Consider the following 25,072-nt stretch of genomic DNA (forward strand, 5'->3'; position numbering starts at 1 on the left):
GACAGTCTAAAGTCTCTCCTATAGCAGCAGTAGAGAGGCAGCAGAGGTCCTAAGGGGAATGCCAGTGGAGGTGCATGGGATGTTTACCCAAGTTGAGGTCCTGGTCAGAATTTTGTTGGTGGTTCCAGTGTCCTCATGTGAAGCTGAGAGGAGCTCCAGTGCATTGCAGAGACTAAAGACATGGCTAAGGGCTACTATGGGCCAAGTCAGACTTAACAGTCTGGTAGTCTGCAATGTTCACAAAGACAAGCTCGACAACCTTAAAATAAACAACATATGCCAAGAGTTTGTGGGGCCCAGTGATACCAGGAAAAACACATTTGGTACTTTTGTTTAGTGTCCATTCATTAATGTAAGTTTGCTTTAAATTGCAGATGGTTTTTTGTTATTTTTATGCATAGAGCAGTTACTGCAAATTGATTATTTAATAATTGATTTTGTTACAAAACATTACTTATTTTGTATATATTTTTCACAATAACAGTTATTTTATTGTATGTTGATGGCTTAACTGTAAACAACACACACAATGCAATAAATATTTTTAAAGAAAAATCTGCTTTGTCATTGAACCTGAGAAAAAATAACCATAAAGTCTCCATGCTACAATAATAATGATAAAAGCAAAGTTTTTCACTGTTGGGACACTGTGTCTTTATAAGTACAATTTGACTGTATTATTTGTGTCCCCCTTCAAAAATTGCTCATGAGAAATCTTATATTTATTGTCCCCCCCCTACTGTTAAATGAAATTTACGCCCATGCTCCTACATAAACCCCTCACTCACACTCACTTCCTGTCCGTTATTGTATGTGTTCATTGTTTCATGCAGGACTCATGTAGGAACATGCAGGAACGCATGTTTCATGCGTTCCGTTCCTTCCAGACTCCATTATCCTGTACCGGCTGTGCTTTTCCTCCCAGCGCATCTCAGATCAGAAACGCTTCTCCCCAAGCGCACCTCGCACTCTCTCAACTTCCTAAGGACTGCCGTGTGTGTGTGTGTGTGTGTGTGTGCTTGCGTGTATCTCTCTCCCTCACTCTCGTTATTAAATCCGAGCGAGCTGTACTCCGGCTTCCGCCTCCCGTTCATTCGCTCCCTGACAGATTGACAGTCAGTTTTCCTGTCCATCATTAAGATGCGCACACGTATACCAATCTAAAATCCCAAACCTCAGGTGCCAGTTTACATTAAGTGAGTTACCTATTTTTTTCTTTTGTCCCCAGCGATTTTTATATAAAATGCCTAGAAGGCACAAATACAGAATCAATCACCTGACTCCTTCTAATCCAGTAAACATAACTGTCATTGTCCAATTTTTTTTATTTATTTTTTTTGTTCCAGTACGTCAAGGAAAAAATATTTAAATCATGGGTGGAAATTTGGAACAATTAAAAATCACTTAAATATATTTATTTTGCTACTTAATATTTATTCTTCAGTGAATTTATTAAGTAAATATGTATTTAGTAATTGTGCTTTTTGCTCCACATTCATTTAATAGGCTGGATGTATATTGAGAAACATTTCTCTTATCATCCATATGTCAAGTTTATAAAAAAACAACAGACTCCAAAATGTTTATATCTGAATTTTGCCGTTGAAAAATGTTATAACCTGATTAAGATTCTATTAATTACAGCATAAATACTATAATGTTTATAGGGCCTTGCTCAATGGCTTAAGGGTGGCAGCTTGGAAATCTCGGGAACCCATGACCTTTCGATCCGTAACCCAGAGCCTTAACCACTGAGCTACCACTCTCCCACACAGTCTACACAGCAAATTATGTTACAGAACAAAATACCTTACATGCCTATTTTTGGTGGTTAGTCAAGAATGGGTTAATATGTTCTTTTTTTGCCTACCCAGGTAAACAACCTATTGCAAAACGAAGCTGGGCAACAGAGGAATGTGCTGCAGTTGAAAGGCATTTGAGAAGGTTCTTGGTGCTGAATGAAGTATCAGGTAAAAAAAATCAGGAGTGCCTTGCTGCAGAACCTGAAGCCCTTGAAAGCGGAGACTGGAAAGCGGTAAAATATTTAGTTAAAAACCGCATTTCTTCCCACAGGAGAAAATTTCAGTAACAAAACAAAAGTGTTACTGATGTTCTGTTTTTTTTGTATTTCTCACGGTTGTTCTGAAAGCTAGTGGTATTATAACAACGTGGAAGCAATTGGGAACAACAGCAACTCAGCCACAAAGTGGTTGGCCAGGTTAAATTACAGGGTGGGGTCAGTGCATGTTGAGGCACACTGTGTGGAGAAGTGGCCAACTTTCTGCAGAATCGATGACTAAAGTCCTTCAAACTTCATGTGGCATTTTGTTTAGAGAGAACAATGGAAATCCCTGATTCAGTCTTTGAATTATTCAAGTTTAAAACATAGAAACCATTAATATCTCCAGATATAAACTGTTGTCCTTGTTAAGCTATAAAAACAGATAGAAATGCGCGTGTGTGTGTGTGTGTGTGTGTGTGTGTGTGTGTGTACTTGTTTTTATATCCCGGTGTGGACTTGGACCTGACTGCACACAAACCCGTTGGGACCTCATGCACGGTGGGGACCTGAACCTTGGTCCCCATAGGCACATCCATTGCATATGATAGAAATAGCCATTTAACATGTTTGGCAGGGTACCCCTGAAACTGCCCCAGGTCCCCACGGGGTAGGTTTCACCAAACAAAAAGTGTTTGTGTGTATAAACTGTGTTTCAGAGTGCACCCTCTATGGTCAATGCTGGAACTACTGTGTGTGTATTTTTAAAATGATAGTTTCATAATTTACTTAGCCTCACGTAGTTCCAAACCTGTATACATTACTTTGTTCTGCTGAACACAAAGGAATTACTATTACTACCCCCCTTCTTTTAATTTTGCTCAGATCATTATGAAAGGATTATAGACATATTGAAATTATACGGCCTCTAATATACATACATCATGTGAAACTAGTTTTTATTTATTTATTTATTTGATAATTTTTGCAAAATTGGTAGTTTATAAAACGAAAAAATATTTTGCCTCATTTAATGAATCAGTTTTTTTTATTCAGTACATGCATTCAAACAAAATGTAGAAATAGTAGTAGTATATAGTCATCATTGTAAAGATAGTTAATTTTATTAAAGGATATATATTTCGTAATTATTAAGATTAACATCACGCAGCTGCGGCCACCATTTTAGTTCGTAAAAAGTTTGGTCTGATGTAGAGAGACTAATTGGAGTGCAGATGCAGGAGTCATTTACAGCTATTTTGAGATGACAACGACATGTGACGACTCATCATTCTAATGGACGCATCATGGACAAAATAAGGTAAGACTGTGTTTGTTTTACAACATAAATACCATGGTAAAATTAATTCTGGCTATTTATAGTCGTACTATGAGGAGGAGTATCGTCAATTAAACCGATTGCTTTTGATTAAAAGGTAATTTAGCTGTAGGTAGCAAGGACATAGATTAAGGCAGGCCTAACTAACAAGCTTGTTGGTTTGCGTCTTAAATTAAGTTTGGTAAGAATTTGCTTGATTATATAATGTGATTTATAGTTTAGACAGTAATGTACATCGTCTTCACATGAATACTTAATGGACATAGCTAGTCTAACGGCCTATTTGAGGGCATTAACCGAACGACACTTGTTCTGAACGTTAATGTTACCTCAAAACAGATGGAAAATAATAGAAAAACGTGTCCTGTTCATAATTGAAAAGTTTAACATTGGAGAGATAAGTTAATGATGGTGGTAATCACAAGTTATAGCGCGTTATAGGAATAAGGGCTCATTAATTATTTCGTCAGTCGTCGTATTCGTGATCCAAAAGACAATAAAATCCCGTGTCGACAGAGTACATATTTTCACTTAATTTGATAGCCATTTGCCGCATCTTGGTGAATGTCACACCTGTGGTGTAATACTGTGAGTTCATGAGCTGGGACAACGATGGCTTGCGGTTTGGACATTGTGTAAAAGCATGTGTACTGTTTGATGTATGTGTACATTTACTGAGTATATTACAAGTTTCTAACAGACCAAATAAACCCAACAAAAGGATCAGCAAGTAAACCAAAGGCAGGTTTGAACGTCGCATCACAAGACTGAGAAAGCATCATGATGAATGTGCCAGGAGACAGAAGGTAGGCCTATTTTCTTGTTGAAATTTCATGCATGGAAATTGAAGTAGCCTAAATCACTGTACTCATTAGTCTGTATAATATTGTAGTTAAATTGTTCTTGTATTCTGTTAAGAGTGTCTCCTAAAAATGAATAGAAATCTAGTGGATTATATGTACAAAAACATTGCCTGCATAAACTAAATATTAATATAAAATCAATATTAACTTATTTCAGCCTAAGGAAAGTTCAGAGGAAACACCAAGTGTTGGCCCAATCATGCCTCACCAGACCCCAGATGATCAGGTCCAATCTCCCCTCAAGCAGAACATCCTTGCCTTACAGCTGATGTACAGCAAACAATCCTCGGTAAGTTTGTGCATGTTAAAAAAAGAAATATATATATATATATATATATATACAGTGGGTACGGAAAGTATTCAGACCCCCTTAAATTTTTCACTCTTTGTTATATTGCAGCCATTTGCTAAAATCATTTAAGTTCATTTATTTTCCTCATGAATGTACACATAGCACCCCATACTGACAGAAAAACACAGAATTGTTGACCTTTTTGCAGATTTATTAAAAAAGAAAAACTGAAATATCACATGGTCCTAAGTATTCAGACCCTTTGCTGTGACACTCAAATATTTACCTCAGGTGCTTTCCATTTCTTCTGATCATCCTTGAGATGGTTCTACACCTTCATTTGAGTCCAGAAATTTTTTATTATACTGATTGGACTTGATTGGGAAAGCCACACACCTGTTTATATAAGACCTTACAGATCACAATGCATGTCAGAGCAAATGAGAATCATTAAGGTCAAAGGAACTGCCTGAGGAGCTCAGTGACAGAATTGTGGCAAGGCACAGATCTGGCCAAGGTTCCAAAAATTCTTTTGCTGCACTTAAGGTTCCTAAGAGCACAGTGGCCTCCATAATCCTCAAATGGAAGATGTTTGGGACGACCAGAACCATTCCTAGAGCTGGCCGTCCGGCCAAACTGAGCTATCGGGGGAGAAGAGCCTTGGTGAGAGAGGTAAAGAAGAACCCAAAGATCACTGTGGCTGAGCTCCAGAGATGCAGTCGGGAGATGGGAGAAAGTTGTAGAAAGTCAACCATCACTGCAGCCCTTCACCAGTGGGGCTTCATAGCAGAGTGGCCCGACGGAAGCCTCTCCTCAGTGCAGGACACATGAAAACCCGCATGGAGTTCTCCAAGATGGTGAGAAATAAGATTCTCTGGTCTGATGAGACCAAGATAGAACTTTTTGGCCTTAATTCTAAGCGGTATGTGTTGAGAAAACCAGGCACTGCTCATCACCTGTCCAGTATAGTCTCAACAATGAAGCATGGTGGTGGCAGCATCATGCTGTGGGGGTGTTTTTCAGCTGCAGGGACAGGACGACTGGTTGCAATCAAGGGAAAGATGAATGCGGCCAAGCACAGGGATATCCTGGACGAAAACCTTCTCCAGAGTGCTCTGGACCTCAGACTGGGCTGAAGGTTTACCTTCCAACAAGACAATGAACCTAAGCACACAGCTAAAATAACGATGGAGTGGCTTCACAACAACTCCGTGACTGTTCTTGAATGGCCCAGCCAGAGCAATGACTTAAACCCAATTGAGCATCTCTGGAGAGACCTAAAAATAGCTGTCCACCAACGTTTACCGTCCAACTTGACAGAACTGGAGAGGATCTGCAAGGAGGAATGGCAGAGGATCCCTGAATCCAGGTGTGAAAAACTTGTTGCAGCCTTCCCAAAAAGACTCATGGCTGTATTAAATCAAAAGGGGGCTTCTACTAAATACTGAGCAAAGGGTCTGAATACTTAGGACCATGTGATATTTCAGTTTTTCTTTTTTAATAAATCTGCAACAGTGTCAACAATTCTGTGTTTTTCTGTCAATATAGGGTGCTGTGTGTACATTCATGAGGAAAAGAAATGAACTTAAATGATTTTAGCAAATGGCTGCAAAATAAAAAAGAGTGAAAAATTTAAGGGGGTCTGAATACTTTCTGTACCCACTGTATATATATATATATATATATATATATATATATATATATATATATATATATATATATATATATATATATATAAATACAAGAATTTAACAAAACACTGTCAACCTGACCAGGAGGATTCAATGGAAAATATGGACATTTCCATGCCTTCAGATGCTACCAAACATTCATTGTCTACAAAGAAATCAGTGGTAAGTATTCATTTCATATTTATCTATACAGATGTTTTCTTCGTAATTATTTCTTGAGAGAGACAAAGAGAGATCTCATGTGGAGCTACAGTGTGCACAACACAAAAGGCGATGACAGAGAGACTGTAGGGGTTTAAACTTACACTGGCTAGCAGGAGCCGCCTTTACACAAAATCCCATGGTATGTGGTCACGTGACCTGTCAGTGGCTGGTGGCAGCTAGCAGTCTGATTCTGGCAGATCACGTGACCTGCCAGTGGCGAGCTGGTGGCTGGCAGTCTCAGCCCAGGGTGTCCGTGGGGTTTGTAAAAGGTAGTAAATGAAATTAGCCAAAATTAAGGGCATTAAAAAGTAATAAACATATTACATTTTCGAGTCAAATTTTTTAGATACATTTTCAATTTGTGTTAAGTGCAGGCCTTTCTTCTAAAATTCGCGTGGATTTATTTATATGTTGAAACTAGGACCTGAGCGATATCATGTGAGGTGGTGTTCGTCCGCGCATGCGCTTAAACAAACTGAGTACCCAGCTGGCTTGCTGCCAAACATGTACGCCAGCTCGCTTCAATTCTGTAATTAAAACATGGGGCGTTTTAACGGCATGAATAACCGAGCACACAACTGATGCTTGTGTGCGCAATAAATCATTTCAGCGTGGGAATAACAGATCTACATGCGAGGAAACGGGAGCTTGCAAGCTTATTTTAAACCCGCACGCGCCCATGACATCTCCCCTGCGTGCAAATCAACGTGCGTCATCATTCCCCACACTCGCGCTCAAGCTTCTATTTTGCTCACGCGAAAACTTTTTATTTTTGGTAGTCGTGGGGCGGGACTTTACTTATTTCATTATAACCTCAAATGTTATTGGTTAATTCTGTTTTTCAGTTGTGATTGGATGATTAGACATGGCATTCTCTACTATCTGAATGTCTCAACAGAAATCGAGACTCATCAGACCAGGCAACATTTTTCCAGTCTTCAACTGTCCAATTTTGGTGAGCTCTTGCAAATTGTAGCCTCGTTTTCCTCTTTGTAGTGGAGATAAGTGGTACCCGGTGGGGTCTTCTGCTGTTGTAGCCCATCCGCCTCAAGGTTGTGCGTGTTGTGGCTTCACAAATGCTTTGCTGCATACCTCGGTTGTAACGAGTGGTTATTTCAGTCAAAGTTGCTCTTCTATCAGCTTGAATCAGTCGGCCCATTCTCCTCTGACCTCTAGCATCAACAAGGCATTTCCCCCACAGGACTGCCGCATACTGGATGTTTTTCCCTTTTCACACCATTCTTTGTAAACCCTAGAAATGGTTGTGCGTGAAAATCCCAGTAACTGAGCAGATTGTGAAATACTCAGACCGGCCCGTCTGGCACCAACAACCATGCCACGCTCAAAATTGCTTAAATCACCTCTCTTTCCCATTCTGACATTCAGTTTGGAGTTCAGGAGATTGTCTTGACCAGGACCACACCCCTAAATGCATTGAAGCTGATTAGATAATTGCATTAATGAGAAATTGAACAGGTGTTCCTAATAATCCTTTAGGTGAGTGTACATTAACACTATGCTGAAAGCTTCTGTATGTAAATGTGCAGATAAATGCAAGTGCATTTTTGTTTACTATTGTCACTAGTCAATAAGTAAATCATACTCAACTATGGTAATTTATAACCTATTATAGTAAACAACTTTCCCTAATTAGGCCTAATCTGTATAAATTTTATGATGAATAGCCTAGTATCATTAGTTATACATAATGTTTAAAATGCTTCTTGTGTTCATACCGCATGCGTTAGCAGAGCGTAAGCAGCGAATATTTTTTACGCTGCCCATGTGAACAGAAGGTGGAATTAATTCACATGCAATGGCTCTCTATTGTACCTGATTCAGAACAAGCAGAAATCTGTGAGAAATATAACAACCCAAAGACAAAATAACAGATTTTTGAAAGCTGTTATTTAGGAGGAGTAATAACCTTTTGGGTAGCGCTGTCTTGTATGCTATAGCTGTCCTGTGCACAAGAAAACCTGTGTTCGCATTACAGCTCAGGCTTATTTGTTCATTAATGTCATCAGTGACGAATCAACTCAAATTTCATCACATAAATGTCAACTTAAAAAATATATACTTTGTCTACTTACTATCAGGATGCAGGATGTGAAATTTTGAAAAATGTTCATGTTACATATTTTGATTGCAGACCTTTTTGAAGTATTGGAAAGTATTGTTTCGCTGACTATGAATAATTATCGTATTGAATTGTGAGGAACCTGCTGCACATCGCGCGCACAGTTACAGCTCGTTCTGCCATTTGTTATGCTATTAGCTTTTATTAACATTTTGATGGCGTATTTCGGATATATCAAGTATATATATAAAGTCCCATTAAACATTTCGCATACACATCACAAGATGGTGATGCATGTACAAACGCCATTCATAGTGGTTTCTTCATTGAGTTGCTCGTATCTCTTAAGCTGATGTGCAAACTGCCGCAAAAGAAACTTAAATGTGCAGTGTCGCATCCTGAAGATCTTGAAATGAGCTGAAAGTTAAGGATGACACTCATTTATTGCGTTTTACCATGTAATGAGTTTCGCGTCTTTTATTAAAATCAACAAATTAATGATTAATCTCTGATCCCCCCACAATTTTTGGAATGCTACTTTTTATTACTTTACCCCCCTAACCCTGACATAAAAATTGTCTTCCTGCAACATGACCGTGTGTAGTTAAATGGACTTAACAAGGTGTTGAAGCAAATGACTTTGCCTCAATGATTTGAATCATTGAGGAATCATTTCAGCCCTAGAATGGATGATACTTTTCTGTATTTGCAGTACACGTCACAGTTCAGCTGTCCGTCGCAAATGCTGCCAGTCTGAAAGCACAATGGGCGTGCGCTGCTCCCGCTCTCCATACTGCTTGCTTGTCCAGTTTTTTTTTTTTTTTTTTTTTTATGTAGTAGTTACTACTAATTAAGGCCCCTATGTTTGTAAAAGTGAAGGTGGTACAAAGTGTTTTATTGTACATTTTTATAGGCTTATTTTATTTTAATCTTAGATATACTCTGAACTTCCATTCAACCCTGCATACAGAAATCCACTTTGATTATGGTGTTAAACTAAAGCTATGTTTTTTATTTACAGCTTACCAAAAAATCCTTAAGCATTATTTCCACTTCAGATGATACAATTAGCAGCATTGACATCGAAGATGTCGAAGATGATTACGTGCCTGAATCTGAAAACAGTTCTGAAGAGAGCCTTCCACAGCCTTCGTCCAGTCCCAATGTGACATTAGATGGGAATGTTGGTACTTCCTTATCTTCCTTGAATGAAGACAAGGAATGTTCTCCACTTGAAGATAAGGAGAAAATGACTCATTCAGACAATGACTGCAGTCAAGAGGTTTCAGTGATGAAACTGAAAAAGACTGCAAAAGGCCAAAGAATGTTCAACAAAAAGCAGTATTGCTTTTACTGCTTCAAACCATTCTGCAAAATGGCAAGACACTTGGCTCAAGTTCATAAGAATGAGGTGGAGGTAGCTAAAGGCTCTTTCTTTTCCAAAGGGTTCTAAAGAAAGGAGGATTAATTTGGATCTTTTGAGGAATAAAGGAACCGTGCACACAACACACATGTTCTAAAAGCTGGTAAAGGAGTGTTGGTGCCACGGCAGCAATCCACAGCTAAACACGTGAATGTCAAGGACTACATGCACTGTTTGAATTGCCAAGGGCTGTTGAGACGAAAATAACTTTGGAGGCATATGCAAAAGGTGCAACCTGGCCAAGAAGTGCGAGGTCACAAAACAAGGTAAATCCAGAGTTCAAGCACTCTGTGCTTATGAACAGCCTGTTCCTGAAGGAGTAACAAAAAAATTATGGAAACTGATCAGCGACATGAAGCAAGATGAAGTAACAGAGGCGGTTAAAAGTGATGCATGTATCATCAAATTTCGAGAACACTTGTGCAACAAAATGGGAAGCGACAAAACCAAGCACGAATACATCAAAACTAAAATGCGTGAGGCTGGAAGGCTGTTGGTGTGTGCTTGGAAACTGGGACATCTACAGAGTATTAAAGACTTTTTCATACCTGCAAACTTCTATCATGTTATCAAGGCTGTTAAAGATACCTCAGGATTCCGAGATGAAGAGGAGGTCTTCACAGTTCCATCTTTGGCATTAAAAACTGGGCCACAACCTTAAAAAAATGTCGGATATTGCAGAATGTGAAGCAATGATCGCAGGAGAGGAAAAAGATATCCAACATGTAAAAATGTTTAAGCAAATGTATGCCACAAAATGGAATGAATGTGTGTCAGCCTCAGCCTTGAAGATGCTACATGAAGCGAAATGGAACTCTCCAGAACTTCTCCCTTTTACTGAGGATGTTAAAAAAAAATGCACATTCATCTCAGCAATCAAACTAATCTGTACCAAGAAAAGCTCAAACTTGAGAAAAGTCAGAAAAACTGGTCAAATCTTGCCCAAATAACTCTGTGTGAAGTAATTCTGTTCAATCGCAGGAGAACTTTCAAAAATGAGGTTGAATTCATATCTTCTCCGAAACACATCTGTTTTACATTCCGATGTCGCTGATGCTTTATCTGAAGTTGAGCAGAAGCTCTGTCAGCATTTCCAACGCATCGTAATTAGAGGCAAGCGAGACAGAAAGGTGCCAATACTCCTGACCCCAAGTATGATGGACTTCATGGAGCTACTTGTAAAGAATCGTCAAACATGTGGTGTACTGGATGAAATGTATTTTATTTTTTTTTTTTTTTGCAAAGCCCATGACTGAGAACTCATTCTACCATGGCACAGAATGCATCAGGAAGGTTGCCCACCAGTGTGAAGCCAAACATCCAAAGAATCTGTCATCCACAAAGCTGCGGGAACATATTGCAACTTTATCTAAAGTGCTTAATCTGACAGATACTAAGATGGATCAGTTAGCAGATTTTCTGGGACATGATATAAGAGTCCATAGAAAGTTTTACCGGTTGCCTGAAGAGACGTTACAGTTAGCAAAGATCAGCAAGGTGCTGATGGCCCTTGAACAGGGCAGAGTATCAGAATTCAAGGGGGAAAACCTTGATGAAATTCACCTTGAGCCTTATAGTAAGAACACGTGGCATAAAAATGTTTGCTCTTATATGAATTATATATTGACATTTAGTTCAGTTACAAGAAACTCTACATGGTGCATGACAACAAATGCTTTTCTACACGCTTTTCTGCAGAGAAAGTGAACGTAGGTAGTGATAGTGATGTGTCTGAAAGTGAGGAAGAGAGTGAGATGCCCCAGCCAAAAAAGCGATGTCACTCCTCTTCAGCATCTACAGGTATGGTCAGCTGTGATCTGTGAATTCCTAGGGGATAAAGAATTCCTTATTATCAATGATAAAGAATGATAAAAAAAATATTGATTTTGCTATTTGTATTATAAAAATTTGTATGGCTGTCCCTGATAAAACAGGTTTGCAGCCCTCTGACTTACTATAAGCAGGTAAGGATCTTGAACTCATTTTTACTCAAGCTGTTCCACTGAATGCCTACTGGTCACACCTCTGCACATCTCTGACCACTGTTTCATTCAGTTCATTTCATTCTCTGTTACACCACTACTGGTACCACTATTTCTACTGCAACCTGTTTCCCACCCACTTCTCATTGGTCACCTTCAATCTACATCGACACATTTTCCTCACTGGAGGTCAATGATGCCATAGAGTCTCTCTGCTCTACACTAAGCTCATGTCTGGACAGGCTGTATCCTCTCTCCATCAAACATGCATACTGATCTCAGAGCTGCTGAGAGAAAATGGCAGAATTCTAGTAACCAATCCATTAGTAACCAATTCTCTGAACCACTTGGAAACAACCTGCCTTCCCTGTCAAGTGCGCATCACTTCCACCGTTCGCTCACTGACTTTTGGCCATCATACTGCATTTCTGATGGACTCCATTCATACTGACCCTTATCAAAGCCATAACTTTTACTATTGTGTCAACAATCACGTTTCACTGGCTTCTGGAACATTTCAAACCACATTCAAACAGGCTTGAGTAACTCCTCTGCTCAAACCTTCTCTCAGTCCTGCTGAGTTGAGAAAATATTGGCTGATTTCACTTTCCCATTTTTATCTGAGGCTTTGAAAAAGGTCAAACAGGTCTCTGGATTCCTCTTACAGAATGACAACCTGAATCCAAATCAGTTGTGAGAAACCTGGGTGTCATGACTCATGACTGACTGACCAGTTGTCTTTTTTAGACCACGTCAATATGCCGCCCAATTCAGACCATGGCCATCGCTATCTCTGCCTTTGACTGTTTATATTAACGATACAATGTGAGAATAGATTGGTCTGGCCTTATCTTGCCTAGAACAACCTGTATTTCATCTGTATTTTTAAATTGCTTGCTTTTGGTTATGGTGTACGGTGAAAGCCTTTTATTTTCTGTCCTTCAGACGAATCTTCGGTTGGCAGCAAGTCTTCAGGGGAGAGTGACATGCCTCAGCCAAAGAAGCAACGTCATTCCCCTTTAACAACTACAGGTAAAGTCAAAAGTGTTTTGAGGATGACCTTGAACAGTCATCATTATTGATGCATTTGCTTACAGTGCCCCAAAATGTTGAAGTGTTTATTTGCTTTATCTTCCAGAAGAACTTTCATTTGGCGAAGTCGGTAAAGGAGAAGGAGTTGCCTTCAAAGTCAGGTAAAGAGTCAGGACCGAACCGCTCAGAACTGAGTTGCCTAGTTACAGTTATTGCATCTTTACATTTAAAGTCTTATTAGAGACCACTTTAATGTACAGTATTTCTTGATATTTTTCATTAACTGTATTTTGGATATATTCTGTGTTACGCGTGCTGAAATAATATTAATTGTGAACATTGTCTTAAGATGATGGAAAAACAAAAGTCAGTTATATGTTCCTCATGCTGTAATTTATGTATTTTTAAAGGTATATAACTCCCAGTTCCCGTTGCCTGTTTAGGATATAAAAAGGATTATCCACAGTATTGACACAACCGACCCCTCACCCGTCAGTCACCCCGGAATTCGCAATATGACCAGTACAGGGAGCCCAGGTTACCATGAAACACAATTCATCGTCAATACTGTGGATAATCTTTTTTTATACCCTAAACAGGCAACGGGAACTGGGAGTTTCAACTCATAAAATCAAAACATCAAATATTTAAATTCCTTTTGATATGTTTTGCATAAGTCCAGATGAAATAGGTGATCGTGCCTGTTTTAATAACTTAAACCAAACACACAGCCTGAAAGTGACATATGGCGACCTAGCCAGCAGCTGCATTGAATGGAGTCTAGTTTCCTGCAGATGTACTGAATATTAAAGTATTCTAGGCCTCAGTAGTAATGGTCTGGTACTACTTGGTATTGGTTGCTGGTGTACTCTGCACTCAGCTTTTTAAAGTGAGGTGAAAGATTGTCTTTTTGAAAGTTGAGGTAAAAATCATTTACATTTTTAGGTGTGTCAAAAAACCAAAAGAGGAAATGGACTGAAGATGAGGTGAAGGCAGTGGAGAACAAACTTCTACATTTTATTACATCAAGCAGGGTACCAGGGAAAAGAGAGTGTGAAGACTGCATCAGGTCAGCTTCAGAATAGAACCTGGGAAGCCGTGAAATTTTACATCAAGAACCGAATCACAGCACTCGAGAGGGAATTTTGAGAAAATAAAATAAAGGTGTTCATGGAAAAGTTTTGCACTCCTTGTTCACATTGTTCTGATATTATGTAAATGCATTTGTCCATCCATACCCATGTTTCATTTTAATTCAACTGTTGCACTTCATAACTGTTTGTTCAAAAGCTATGACAAAGTTGTCAGAACTAACTTTGCCAAAGAATAATTTATTTGAATACAATTTATTTGAATTAATGTATTTGCAGTACAGTTGTGTTTAGAGGTAGCAGGGAGCACCTGCTGACCTGTGTCTGAATGCTGATTTAAGAAGTTGGAGGTGAGGTCCCCATTGGTAACATTTAAACACACACAGTGACGTCATTAATTAGCATATCATAACATTACATCACAGGTCCCCAGGAGGGTCTTCTACCTGACTGGGTCCCCAGCAGTTAGTAAAATGTCAGGTCAGTCTTCTGGGGGTCAGACTCAAGTTTACAAGTGATGGCCTTTATAACAGCTGTAAATTGACTGTGGATCAGTTTCCTTGTCTGTAGACCACTCATATAGGGTGGTTTCCACCAGGCTGTATTTTGCCATGTGTCCCTGCCCAGTAGCAAAAACAGGTGTGTGTGTGTGTGTGTGTGTGTGTGTGTGTGTGTGTGTGTGAGAGAGAGAGAGAGAAAGTGGACCTCACAAGGATACCACGCTAGAAATCAAACCCCACAAGGGGCCAAAATCCTTTTTTGAAAAAGTTTAGAATTTTATTAAATTGAAGTGATATTTGTGATTATAAATTATATTTGGTCATGCCGGATTTTTCAGAGTTGTAAAACCTTTGGAAATATATTACTAGTTATACATTTAGTTGTGAATAATTGTACTTGTTACTCTCTTTGTGATTTTGTACCACTTATTTATTTCTTCTCAGCAACAACAACCACCACAAATGATGTTGATGCAATGGCCAGCAAAATTGAGGTGCTGGTGGCGAGTATCAAGAGGTGTTCCCAGCATCTCTACAAAGATACAGATGGCAACAAAGGTCATGCCAGGATCCGCCACAAGATCAGGAAAGAGAAGGGGATCCTGACATCAGTTGTAAAGAAATACAACTTAGAGTTTCTGTGTTTGGAACCATTGTGCATGTAAACCATTTTGTCTGGTGAGACAGCTTGGTCATGGCAGCTACCACACAGTGGTATGTACACTAGTCTTCTGACAATTCTTTCACATAAAGACACATTACCCACAATACCACAAGTTTTTCTCATGCGTTTCTGATGCCGTCAATCTAAGGACAAAAAGAAAGGTATTCAACATCATGTCACTAAGGCGACTTCAGGAGGAGATGATTCTTGTTGCAGAAATGGACCACCATTAAAAATATTTTAACTCGTGCTGAGACCCTTAGAGAACTGTCTGGCTTGATTGCCAGTGAGAGACTAAAAAGTAAGAATTTGTAATATATGGCACAAACATAAGCATAAACACAGGGCTGCTAACAAAAACTAACAAAACACAGTTTCAGTTCCACGGGTGAGAAAGAAATGTTATAAGTAAGTTATGTCAGCCATCACAACTGTCAGACTATTTTTTATTTTACTAGTTAGAGAGAGTTTATTTTTTACTAAAGTGCATGTTCCTATAACTACATAGAGGACGTGCCTTGTCTAATCATTAAAGTAAAAAGTACAGTGACAGTGACTTTGAAATTTCTGATGACGAACTGTAATTAACATCACTGCTCTAGAGGAGATCTGCAAGAAGGAATGGGCCAAACTACCAGCAACAGTGTATAAAAACCTTGTGGAGACTTACAGAAAACGTTTGAACTCTGTCATTGCAAACAAAAGGTATATAACAAAGTATTAAGAAACTTTTGTTATTGACCAAATACTTATTTTCCACCATAATTTGCAAATAAATTTTTCAAAAATCAATAAAAAAAATTCTCATTTTGTCTCTCATAGTTGAAGATGTATGAGGACAGTGTGACAGCAGTGAAGTGTGCAGTAGGAAAGACAGACTGGTTTAAGGTGGAGGTGAAACTGCATCAACGATTGTCTCAAAGCCCTTTCCTGTTTGCAGTGGTGATGGACAAAGGTTAACAAACGAGTTCAGACAGGAGTCTCCATGGATTATAATGTTTGGGGATGATATTGTGATTTGTGGTGAGAGTTGGGAGCAGGTTGAGAAGAGCCTGGAGAGGTGGAGGTACACGTTGGAGAGAAGGGGAATGAAAGTCAATAGGAGTAAGCAAGAGAACATGTCAATACTTTTTCTTCTAATTGCGCCCTTTTTTTCAATCTACCACTGGTGTATCATTTCTTGGCTCTCACACACCACAGATGTAGACTAGTTTATGAAGCAAACAATGAGCAAGACACAAAGCAACAAGACGTTTGGGGCTAAATGCCGTAAAGGTAAATGTATGTATTTTGCTTTGAGGAACATGAGCTTTTGGAATAGCTTGCATAATGTCCCAAAGGTTGTGCTGTAAAACTTTTTTCCAGCGAAGACCAGGAGACATGGAAATTAAAGACAATAGTCTTTATAGCAGACGAGCCTAGTCATCAAGTCCAACTTTAAGAACTTAGCATTGTGGTTTCGAACACATTTTGGGTGGGGCAGTCCCACAAAATGATGGTAATTTTTGATGTAAGCACAACATACTATATACAAAATTTCAAAGTTTCCGTACAAAATAATCCGGTCTATGTAATTAAACATAAAGTAGACTTGTAACTTTAACTTACAGGCATGATTTTTGTCTCAGTTCTAGATAAAAGATTTTACGGGTAATAGTTCTTTGTTTCTATAGAATCTACAATGACTTCTTTGTGAGTGGGGGTGGCAACCTGCCGTATGCAGCAGTTGATAATAAAAAAAAATTGCATGACAAAATTAAAAGTGAATAGGAGTAGGTGGTGAAGTTCAACTTAAGGAAAATAATAATAATAATAATAATAATAATAATCAACAAAAGAGAAAAGGACTGCCATGTTTCACATATAGGATTCTTAGTTTTGCTTCAGTTGATCTTATAGTGGTTATATTTATGTATTGGAGTAGTTCCTAGCCCTAATCTACAAAAAAAAGGAAGAGATAGAGAGAGTGAGAGGGGTCTGACACCTATGGACCAGTTAAGGTAGGGGTAAGCTATTTAAAAGGGAAAACCTACGAGGGTGTCTTCACCCCAGGGTTGGCCCCCGAGGCCTATTGCACTTCGGTTCTTCCCGGGGCTCCTCACTGGTCTGTGTGTCCTAATCTTTCCCTGTAGGTGGTGAAACAACTTTATAGTGTGATACACGAGTCCATGCATTTTGTCTTTAGCACTCTGTATTGGTTTGGCGAGATTTTCACAGTAAGCTATTAGAGCATCCGAGGCTATGTGTATATTGGCACCAAGATCAACTATACCTGGCATTGACATTGAGAGATTACATGCCCTGTAATGAATTAATGTAGACTTAGTCTAATAGACCGATTAGGGTATGCCCTCATGCTACATAATACCACTAGCAGGGCCTCCACCCATGGTACAACTTCCTGGTGCATTTTGCTAAGCCTCATTTAAATTTTTCTGTTTGCCCATTCTACTTGACCTGATGCTTGTGGCCTGTATGGACAGTAGAAATTCCACTAAATCTTTAGCATTCTAGCTACTTCCTTCACTACCTCTACTGTAAAATGCATACCTTGGTCTGAGTCGACTGAATCAGGCAAACTCGATCTCGGGATCAAATCATTAATCACACTTTTGGCAGTGGTTCACTCTGCAGTTTAAGCCAGCTGGAGAATTTGTCTACAACTACTAAGACATCAGTCTTTCCTTTACATGGAGACATTGAGATGTAGTCTACCTGTAGATGCCGAAAAGGCCCTAGTGGGGCTGGGGTTTGTGCTGCTCATGTGACTGTTGCTGGGATGCCATTATTCTGTTGGTATACAACAAATCTTTTGGCTGTCTCTATTGCTTTAGGAGCTAAAGTTTTAATGACTGTTTGAACTTGCTCTGCAGGAGGTGCAAAACATACTTTAAATGCTTTATCTGCCCGATCAATTGGATAATTAGCATCATCAAACGGCACAATCTCCTTCAGGATGACAATGACTGTAAACCAGGATATAGGCTATTTGACATTGTGGTGTTTTTTAAATCAACTTGGTTTGTAGCCTTTTTCGTGATCAAACTTCTTATTGAAAGAAGATGCTCCAACACGTAATTCCTTGTGTTGCTCTTCTAGTTCAGTAATACGCTGAGTGTGTTCTTGTGCTAATGTTAAGCAAAATTCTGTGGCAACAGATAAACCCTTTTACATTTTTCTTTCAGATACATGCACCAAGCACTTTTTTACATTCGTCAATTAGATCGGGTGAACGATCGTGTTCGTCGCGTGAGAGAAGTCTATCCGGGTCACGGCACCATCTGTTGTAAACTATTTTTCAGCGAAGACCAGGAGACTTTGATATCTATCCCCTAAAGATTTATAATGTGTATATATGCATTTATAGTTCACAATACAGAAGAATAAAATTAAAACTATTTAAAAATTACATTCCTACAGTTGTGTACGTAATATTGTAATTGCTCATTAGTGTGTGTTTAACCCACTGAAATCCTGTGTGTTAAACCAAATCTTCCTTTATCTCTTTATTGTTCAATTCATATCTGCACCTGAGGTAAACATTGTGTATTAAAATTCAGTTTTTAAATTATTATTTTATCTAGAGTATTCATAATTCTTACTTAAAAAAAAAATCAATGCTGGTAAGTTATTAAAATGTTGCTAAAATTGATCAAATAAAATTCTAAATGATTCTTTATGGATTCAATGATTAAACACACAGGAAATTTTGTTCACAAACCTTTACTCATTAACTAGGCCATGAGGTTTTACGTGTATGAAATTTCACTGAAACCTTTATATAATAAGAGAATAATAACAGAAAGATGCTTTGCACCAAAAAAAACAACAATTGACCCATAATGTAATTTTTTGGTATTGACAATAGTGTTTTAGTAGTGTATAAATTACATGATTTATTATTATTATCTGCCTATGTAACCAGTGTTGAAATTCTAATAAGTTTCTTTTTAATTATTGTATGAATATACTTCCTGCAAAAGGCAAAATGTATGATTAAAAAAAAATAAATAAATAAATCAACCTCCTGACCTCACGAGATGAAGTGAGTCTTGATTAATTTTTGTATGAGATATACAATACTGTAATTATGATAAATCTGAAATATTACAGACTATGTTTTTAAACACTGTCATTTGTGTAGAATTGCTCCTCACAGCAAGAGGATGCATTAACAGAAATCCACCAGTCTTTGCTGAAGCAGGGTGTTTGTGTCGACGTCAAATACTAACCCTAGATCCATGACAGAGAGATCAGGTAATACACATCATACGAAATACTGTGTTACGATTTTTCTTTAATACAAATTAACAGGCTTTTTTTTTTTTGTTTGCTCAGATTTGATAACGGGTGGATTATTAAGATTGGCAGAGGGCTGGATTACTTTAAGAAACCAAAAGGAAAGACCAATATGAAACACATTCTTATATCTTACTCTACATGGTCTCTCTGTTTGCGGAAGAACAAGGCTGGTGCCTGATCAAGCTCACAGCTGCCTCAGACTATCTGATGCTAACAGTAGACTTTTAACAACTGTAATGTTAAGAAGAGTTCTGGCACATATTACCACTATGTTCACTGTCTCACACGAATGAAAGACTTAGATATGTGCTATCAAACTGTTAAAAACATGTATAGTTAGGCAGTTCTCTCGCCTTTGGGAGTGTCCGATCACAGTGCGGTCCGTGCTGTTTACCAGAGGTTACTTGAAAGAAAGAAGCATTAGGTAAAGTCTGTTAAAGTACGGGATAATGACAGAAAATGGCTCTGCAGGCGTGTTTTGAATGTACCCAGTGGGAGGTCTTCAGTGAAGCTGACATTAATGAGCAGGGTGAACTGTATGGTTTCTGTATGATAAAAGTCTTAGTGGAAATGACATTAAAGGTTTACCATAATAATAATCCTTGGATGTCTGAAGAATTAAAGACCCTTATAAATAAGAAAAGAAAGGCATACTGAAATCAGGATTAGGCACATACAGAGGCAGATTAAAACACAAATACAAATAGATAAACATGCAAACAAACAATAAATTGAGGCTATAATAGATACATATCTCCAAAAGTAAGGAGATGGTTATTGATTTTAGTGAGAGAAAGCAAAACTTAACACGCCCTGCCATAATCAACGGGGAGCAAATACAATCAGTAACGATCTAAAAATACCTTGGAATGCTGGACCACAAACTTAGCTAGGGTGCATGGACCGATTATGTAAGTAAGAAGACCTAACAGAGAATGTACAGTGGAACCCCGTTGTACGAGCATAATTCGTTCTTGAAAATTGCTCGTAGGTCCATTTGCTCGTACGTTCGAACTGATTTTCCCCATAAGAATGAATGTAAAAGTAATTTAATCAATTCCGAGATCTCATTCGATCGCTTATTTCTGCACTTAAAAAGTAATTGTAGCCTATTTTAACAAACAAATACACCGCAAATTACCGTCATGTAAGCATAATTTAACACTTACTGTTAGGGAGCTCCCTGATTCTTCTCCCGTGCGTGCCCCGCCCGCACGGAGCTGCTCCCCAGCTTACTAATCACACACCTGGCTCTCGTTTAGCACTCATCACCCACTGTTTTACTGTATTTCTTAAATAAATTACAATTCTGTTAATGTCCATAGCTGAATGCTTTTAATGTTTAATAAGGTTTACAATAAGAGCCTTAAAAAAATGGAATGGTATGGAAATGCTTCAGAGGCTCAAAAGAGGTCACTAGAAAAGGTGGTAACAATAGCAAGTAAACTGTTAGGGATAAAGTTACAGGATATAGAGAATATATAAAGAAGGTATTGAATAAGTCTAACATCATTGTGAATGATAAGAGGCATCCTTTATCTTGCACCTTTCAATTCTTCCTAATCTAGTGCAGTGGTTCTTAACCTGGGTTCGATCAAACCCCAGGGGTTCGGTGAGTCAGTCTCAGGGGTTCGGCGGAGGTCAAGACACACACCCGACTCATATGATTCGTGATGACGCCCCACTTAAGAAGGGTTCGGTGGATGCGCATATGAAACTGGTGGGGGTCAGTACCTCCAACAAGGTTAAGTTGGAGGTACTGACCCCCACCAGTTTCATATGCGCATCCACCGAACCCTTCTTAAGTGGGGCGTCATCACGAATCATATGAGTCGGGTTATCTTTAGGCAAGGTCATATGAAGGCAAGGTCATATGAAGAGGATGCTTAGTGTACAAGTATTAATAAAGATTATTTTTCCCCCCTTATACCTGCCATTACAGTCATAGTTCAACCAAAAATGAAACTTGTCATTTACTCACCCTCATGTCGTTCCAAACCTATATGAATTCTTTCTTAAATTGAACACAGATGTTTTGAAGAATGTTGGTATCCAGACAGTTGTTGGTAGCCATTGACTTGCGTAGTATTTTTATTGTTTTAAGTCAATGGCTACTTTTATTCAATTTTATTTTTAAGTCAATGGCTACTATTAACTGTCTGGCTACCAACATTCTTCAAAATATCTTCATTTAATTAGAGGTTTGGAACTACATGAGAATGAGTAAATGACAGAATTAAGTTTTTGGGTAAACTGTGTGTTTAATGCAAGTCTTCCGTCCAGATTTTTTGTGGTTTAAATGTCCAAAATACAAGTTGACATACTGATAATCGGCGATGGTTGGTCTAAAGAGGGACAAAAGTAAAAACAAGTCTGCAAAAGTGAGGATAGGATGTGTTAAAATGCTTGAGAGTTTAGTATAAAACTGATTAATGAATGCTCATTGGGCCTGATGAGTTCAGTTTTGTATTTAAAGTCTGAAGGAATTGAAATGCATTGTACATGTTCATTTGAAATATTTTTAACAGGTTTAATACAGAATATCCAGTATATGAGTAACATTTGAGTTGCTAATGTTTTGTAATTTATACTTTTACAAGAATTGTTGTATTTTGTATAACACATGTAAAACATGAACTACATATGTGTTTAGCACACAAAACTGATCAATTGTTCATTGTGCATTATAATCCCATTTTTAAAGAACTGAAACATTCTAAGTGTTAATTGAAATTAGGTTTTTGGGTGAATTGTCTGTTTAATGCAAGTGTTCTGTCCAGATTGTCAGAAATGTGGTTTTAATGTTTAAAATAGAAGTTGACATACTGATAATTAGCGATGGGTGGTCTAAAGAGGGATAGAAGTAAAAAAAAAAAAAAAAAAAGAAGAAAAAAAAAAAAAAAAAGTTGCAAAAGCTCGAGGATAGGATGTGTTAAAATGCTTTAGAGTTTAGTATTTAAAACTAATAAATGTGATTATGCTCTGAAGGAATTGAAACGCATTGTACATGTTCATTTGAAATTTTAAGCGGTTTTATACAGAACATCCAGTATACGAGTTGAATTGCTAATGTTCTGTATTTTATTCAAGAATTGTTACATTTTGTTTAAATGCTTGTAAAACATGCACTACCCAATGTTTAGCACATAAAACTGATTTAATTAACTGTTCATTGGGCATGATGCTTCCATTCTGAAGGAATTGAAATTTAATATTATTGAATTGTTAATGTGTGGTACAGAATATCCAGTATGAGTTATAAAACTGAATTAAGAATGTTCGGTACTTTTATACTCAGAAATGTGTTACTTTTGTGATAAAAAAAAAAAAAAAAAAAAAAAGTGAAAAATGCACTGCCTCTGTTTTGTATTTAAACAGGTAACAAAATGCTTAAAGCATAAAGGGCTTGACTGCTTCTGAAGGAATTGAAATTGAAATTAAACCGTAACACAAAGGTACATTTCTATCACTTGGGGTGCAAAATTTATCTTTTAGAGGTACAAACAAGAACGTAAAAAAATTTACCATTTCTATCACTAGGGGTGCAAAATTGTTCTTTTAGAGCAGGGGTCACCAACATGGTGCCCGCGGGCACCAGGTCGCCCGCAAGGACCACATAGCTCACCATAGCGCCACTTCTAGCTGCATCAAATTTTTTTTTTTGCCAATTTTTTTTTTTTTAATTACACTTGCTTTGGGGTGAATTTGAAAGTGACAATATAAAAAAAAAATAATAATTAAAAAATATTTCATATAAAATTTTAGCTAGCTGGTCTCCACGCAACGGTTGGAGCTGGCGGGCACAGTGTAGGTGAGGAGATGATTTACCAGAAAAAAGAAGGAAAAAAGGACATAAAACATTATTTTTACAGTGAATGAGAGGAAGAGTTATTTTTTATCACTGTGAAAGATTCCTGTGTGTGTCTCATTTGTGGGGCGACTGTGGCGACGGCAAAGCGGCACAATGTTGAGAGGCATTTCAGAACGTGTCACGCAAGCTACCATGCTAACTACCCGCCGGGCAGCGCACTACAAGCAGAAAAAGCCTGCGAGTTAAATGCGGGTTTGAGCAAACAAACTCCCAAAAAGCAACCGAAGCCTCATTTAGAGCTATACATTTCTTGATTAAGAAAAAGAAGGCATTTTCAGACGGGGAGGTTTTCAAAGAAGCAATGATGATAATTGCAAAAACTGTGCTTAAAGACGAGAAATATGGAACGGATGTAATCTCCACTCTCTCCGTTGTCCAACTGGGGGCCACTGCAATGGTAAAAAGAGTTTTGGCTATGTCTGGGAACATGGCCGTTCAGCTGGACCGGGATCTGGCAAAGTGCAGGTGGTTCAGCATCCAGTGTGACGAGTCTGTGGACAGCAGCAGTACATTGCAGCTGATGGTCTTTATCCGGATGGTGTTTAATGATTTCTCCACAAAAGAAGAACTTCTGACACTACTGCCCCTAAAGACAACTACGAGGGGAGTTGACATCTTTTCGCGGAGAAAAACACCTCACTGCTGAAGGACACTGAGTGGACACTTGACCTTGCATTTTTAACAGACATTACTGGGAAATTAAACCATTTGAACTGTGAGCTACAAGGCAAAGGTAAGACTGTTGCTGACATAAAAAGTGCTTTGAATGCATTTAAAGCCCAGATGAACATTTTCTCTGTGCATTTACAAAATTAAAAGGTGCTGCACTTTCCCTCTGTGCAGATGGTGCTGAAAGACAGTGCACACCAAACCTCTGGCACCTTGTTGCCACAGAAAAGTACAGAAGTGTATGCACAGCAGCTATGAAGGTCAACCTATCTTTGTGAGTCATGAACTTCATCAAGAACAAACACAGAACACACCTCACTGATGCACATTTGCAAGACTCACTCAGAATTGCAGTGTCAAGTTACACCCCAGATTACAATACACTGGTGAACAGCATGCAATGCCAGACTTCCCACTAACAGACAAAGAAATCGATACCAGATGTTCTCACTGGCAACATGGCAGTGCCATGGCAAAGTTTAATTCAATTATTAAAAAAATTAAATGTGTTTGTTAAATGTAAGATTTAGTTAAAAAAATGTATTTGTTAAAAATGTTATTTTGTTCAAAATGCTGTAGATCTGGTGATAATTTCAGTAAAATCTGAAAGTTGATTTGTGTGTTACATAATTGATAATCTGTACAAACATGATGCAACATAGTGCATGATTTGGTAAAAATTGTTAGTGGCTGGTAAAAATGTTATAGTGAATCATTTGAAAATGTAAATATTTGCAGAGATTTATAATAAAGTTTTGCATATTAATATTTATCTGTTTCCTACCTTGTTAAATCATTGTTGAAAATTATTGTGAGAAATCATTAACATGATCAGTGTCTTCACATAGATGAATATCATTACCGTATTTTCCCACCTTTCGAAACCCAGGGTTTAAACAACGAACCGGCTAATTTATGGATTTTTCCTGGGTTTTTCCCGGTTTCACAAACTTCAAGCCAAAAAAATGAACCCCATAACATTAGACCAATGACATTTCCGAACGGAATCGAAAAAAAACGAACCTCACCTGTGTTCTGAGCTGCACGGCATCAAAAAATGATGAGCACAT

At 38.2% G+C, this 25,072-nt stretch overlaps 1 protein-coding gene and 2 long non-coding RNA genes across 3 annotated transcripts; all 3 read left to right on the top strand.

Annotated features, from left to right (window-relative positions):
• The first annotated feature begins 3,773 nt into the window (after positions 1-3,773).
• On the top strand, positions 3,774-6,364 carry LOC310722894. The gene is made up of 3 exons (XR_014532533.1): positions 3,774-4,144; positions 4,359-4,490; positions 6,269-6,364. It is a non-coding gene; the product is annotated as an uncharacterized lncRNA (long non-coding RNA).
• A 4,736-nt stretch (positions 6,365-11,100) lies between these two features.
• Positions 11,101-15,194, top strand: LOC310722891 (uncharacterized protein; the record flags this gene model as incomplete). The annotated part of the gene is made up of 5 exons (XM_083535682.1): positions 11,101-11,467; positions 11,590-11,691; positions 12,819-12,905; positions 13,012-13,066; positions 14,941-15,194. The coding sequence occupies 5 exons, from the start codon at positions 11,101-11,103 to the stop codon at positions 14,960-14,962; spliced, it is 633 nt and encodes a 210-aa protein (XP_083391808.1). The 3' UTR covers positions 14,963-15,194.
• A 9,094-nt stretch (positions 15,195-24,288) lies between these two features.
• Positions 24,289-24,772, top strand: LOC310722824. The gene is made up of 2 exons (XR_014532511.1): positions 24,289-24,445; positions 24,481-24,772. It is a non-coding gene; the product is annotated as an uncharacterized lncRNA (long non-coding RNA).
• Positions 24,773-25,072: the final 300 nt, after the last annotated feature.

This window comes from Silurus aristotelis, assembly GCF_946808225.1.
Source record: "Silurus aristotelis genome assembly, chromosome: 3".
NCBI classification, from domain to species: Eukaryota; Metazoa; Chordata; class Actinopteri; order Siluriformes; family Siluridae; genus Silurus; species Silurus aristotelis.